Source organism: Lactuca virosa, chromosome 5 (genome assembly GCF_052849685.1).
Source record: "Lactuca virosa cultivar CGN04683 chromosome 5, Lactuca_virosa_CGN04683_v6, whole genome shotgun sequence".
Classification (NCBI taxonomy): Eukaryota; Viridiplantae; Streptophyta; class Magnoliopsida; order Asterales; family Asteraceae; genus Lactuca; species Lactuca virosa.
In genome coordinates, this window is record NC_136430.1 from 421,810,478 (window position 1) to 421,811,369 (window position 892).

Here is an 892-nt window from a genome sequence, read left to right on the forward strand (position 1 = left end):
TACATAGTGCATTCATGAGGCATTTTATATGATGTTAGTAGAGGATAGTTTGGATTTGGGGTTTGCCAGAAGGGAGGAATCCTAGAAAGAGTCTAGGTAGTGTAGTACAGTAGAACCTCTATAATTTAATACTCGATAAATTAATAACCTCGATAAAATTAATAATTTGTCCGTTTCCAACTTGGGGCCAATACAAAATTGGACCCCAATCGATAAAATAATAAAATAATAATTTTTTGAAATCCCAATGTAAATATATTGGTCCCAACGAAACTACAAATTAATAATTACAAAAATATTCCAAAATTCTAGAATTGTCTAGTAAAAAATGAATCTATAGTGACTTGTTTTTTTGTGAACTTCAAGTCTATATTGAGTTCGTCTTTAAATCTCCCAATTGCACTTAAGAGTTGAGGCATTGTATTCTCGTATTGCAACAAAAAGTTGTGAACAGTTGTTGCCGCTTGCAATGCTTCTTTCCGAGTGACTGGTTCCAAAGGTACTGATTCATCATTAACTTCATAATCAACCGAATTTTGAATGGTATCCGCAATAATTTCTTCAATGCTTTGAACCTCGTAACATTCATTATTTTCACCTGGATAATCCAACAACTCATTCACATCCGTTTTGTGCCGATAATGCATTCCCGTAATCAAGTTGCTCACGAATATAAGCCAACTCTTTAATTTAATAATTTATTAATTTATTGATATAATAATTAATATCTTGCTAAATTAATAAAATATCTCAGTCTCAACATTATTAATTTATATAGGTTTTACTGTATTATTCATATGGCAAGACATATGCATGCATGTCAGGAGTTTATTGGAATGATGCAAATTGACTTGGGAGTCTTTGTAACGCCCGCAGATCCAGGCTAGTCAAT

At 32.2% G+C, this 892-nt stretch overlaps 1 protein-coding gene across 1 annotated transcript; it reads right to left on the reverse strand.

Moving 5' to 3' along the window:
• Positions 1-308: 308 nt before the first annotated feature.
• Positions 309-647, reverse strand: LOC145114081 (uncharacterized). Its single transcript, XM_079050089.1, has one exon. The coding sequence runs from the start codon at positions 645-647 to the stop codon at positions 309-311; it is 339 nt and encodes a 112-aa protein (XP_078906215.1).
• Positions 648-892: the final 245 nt, after the last annotated feature.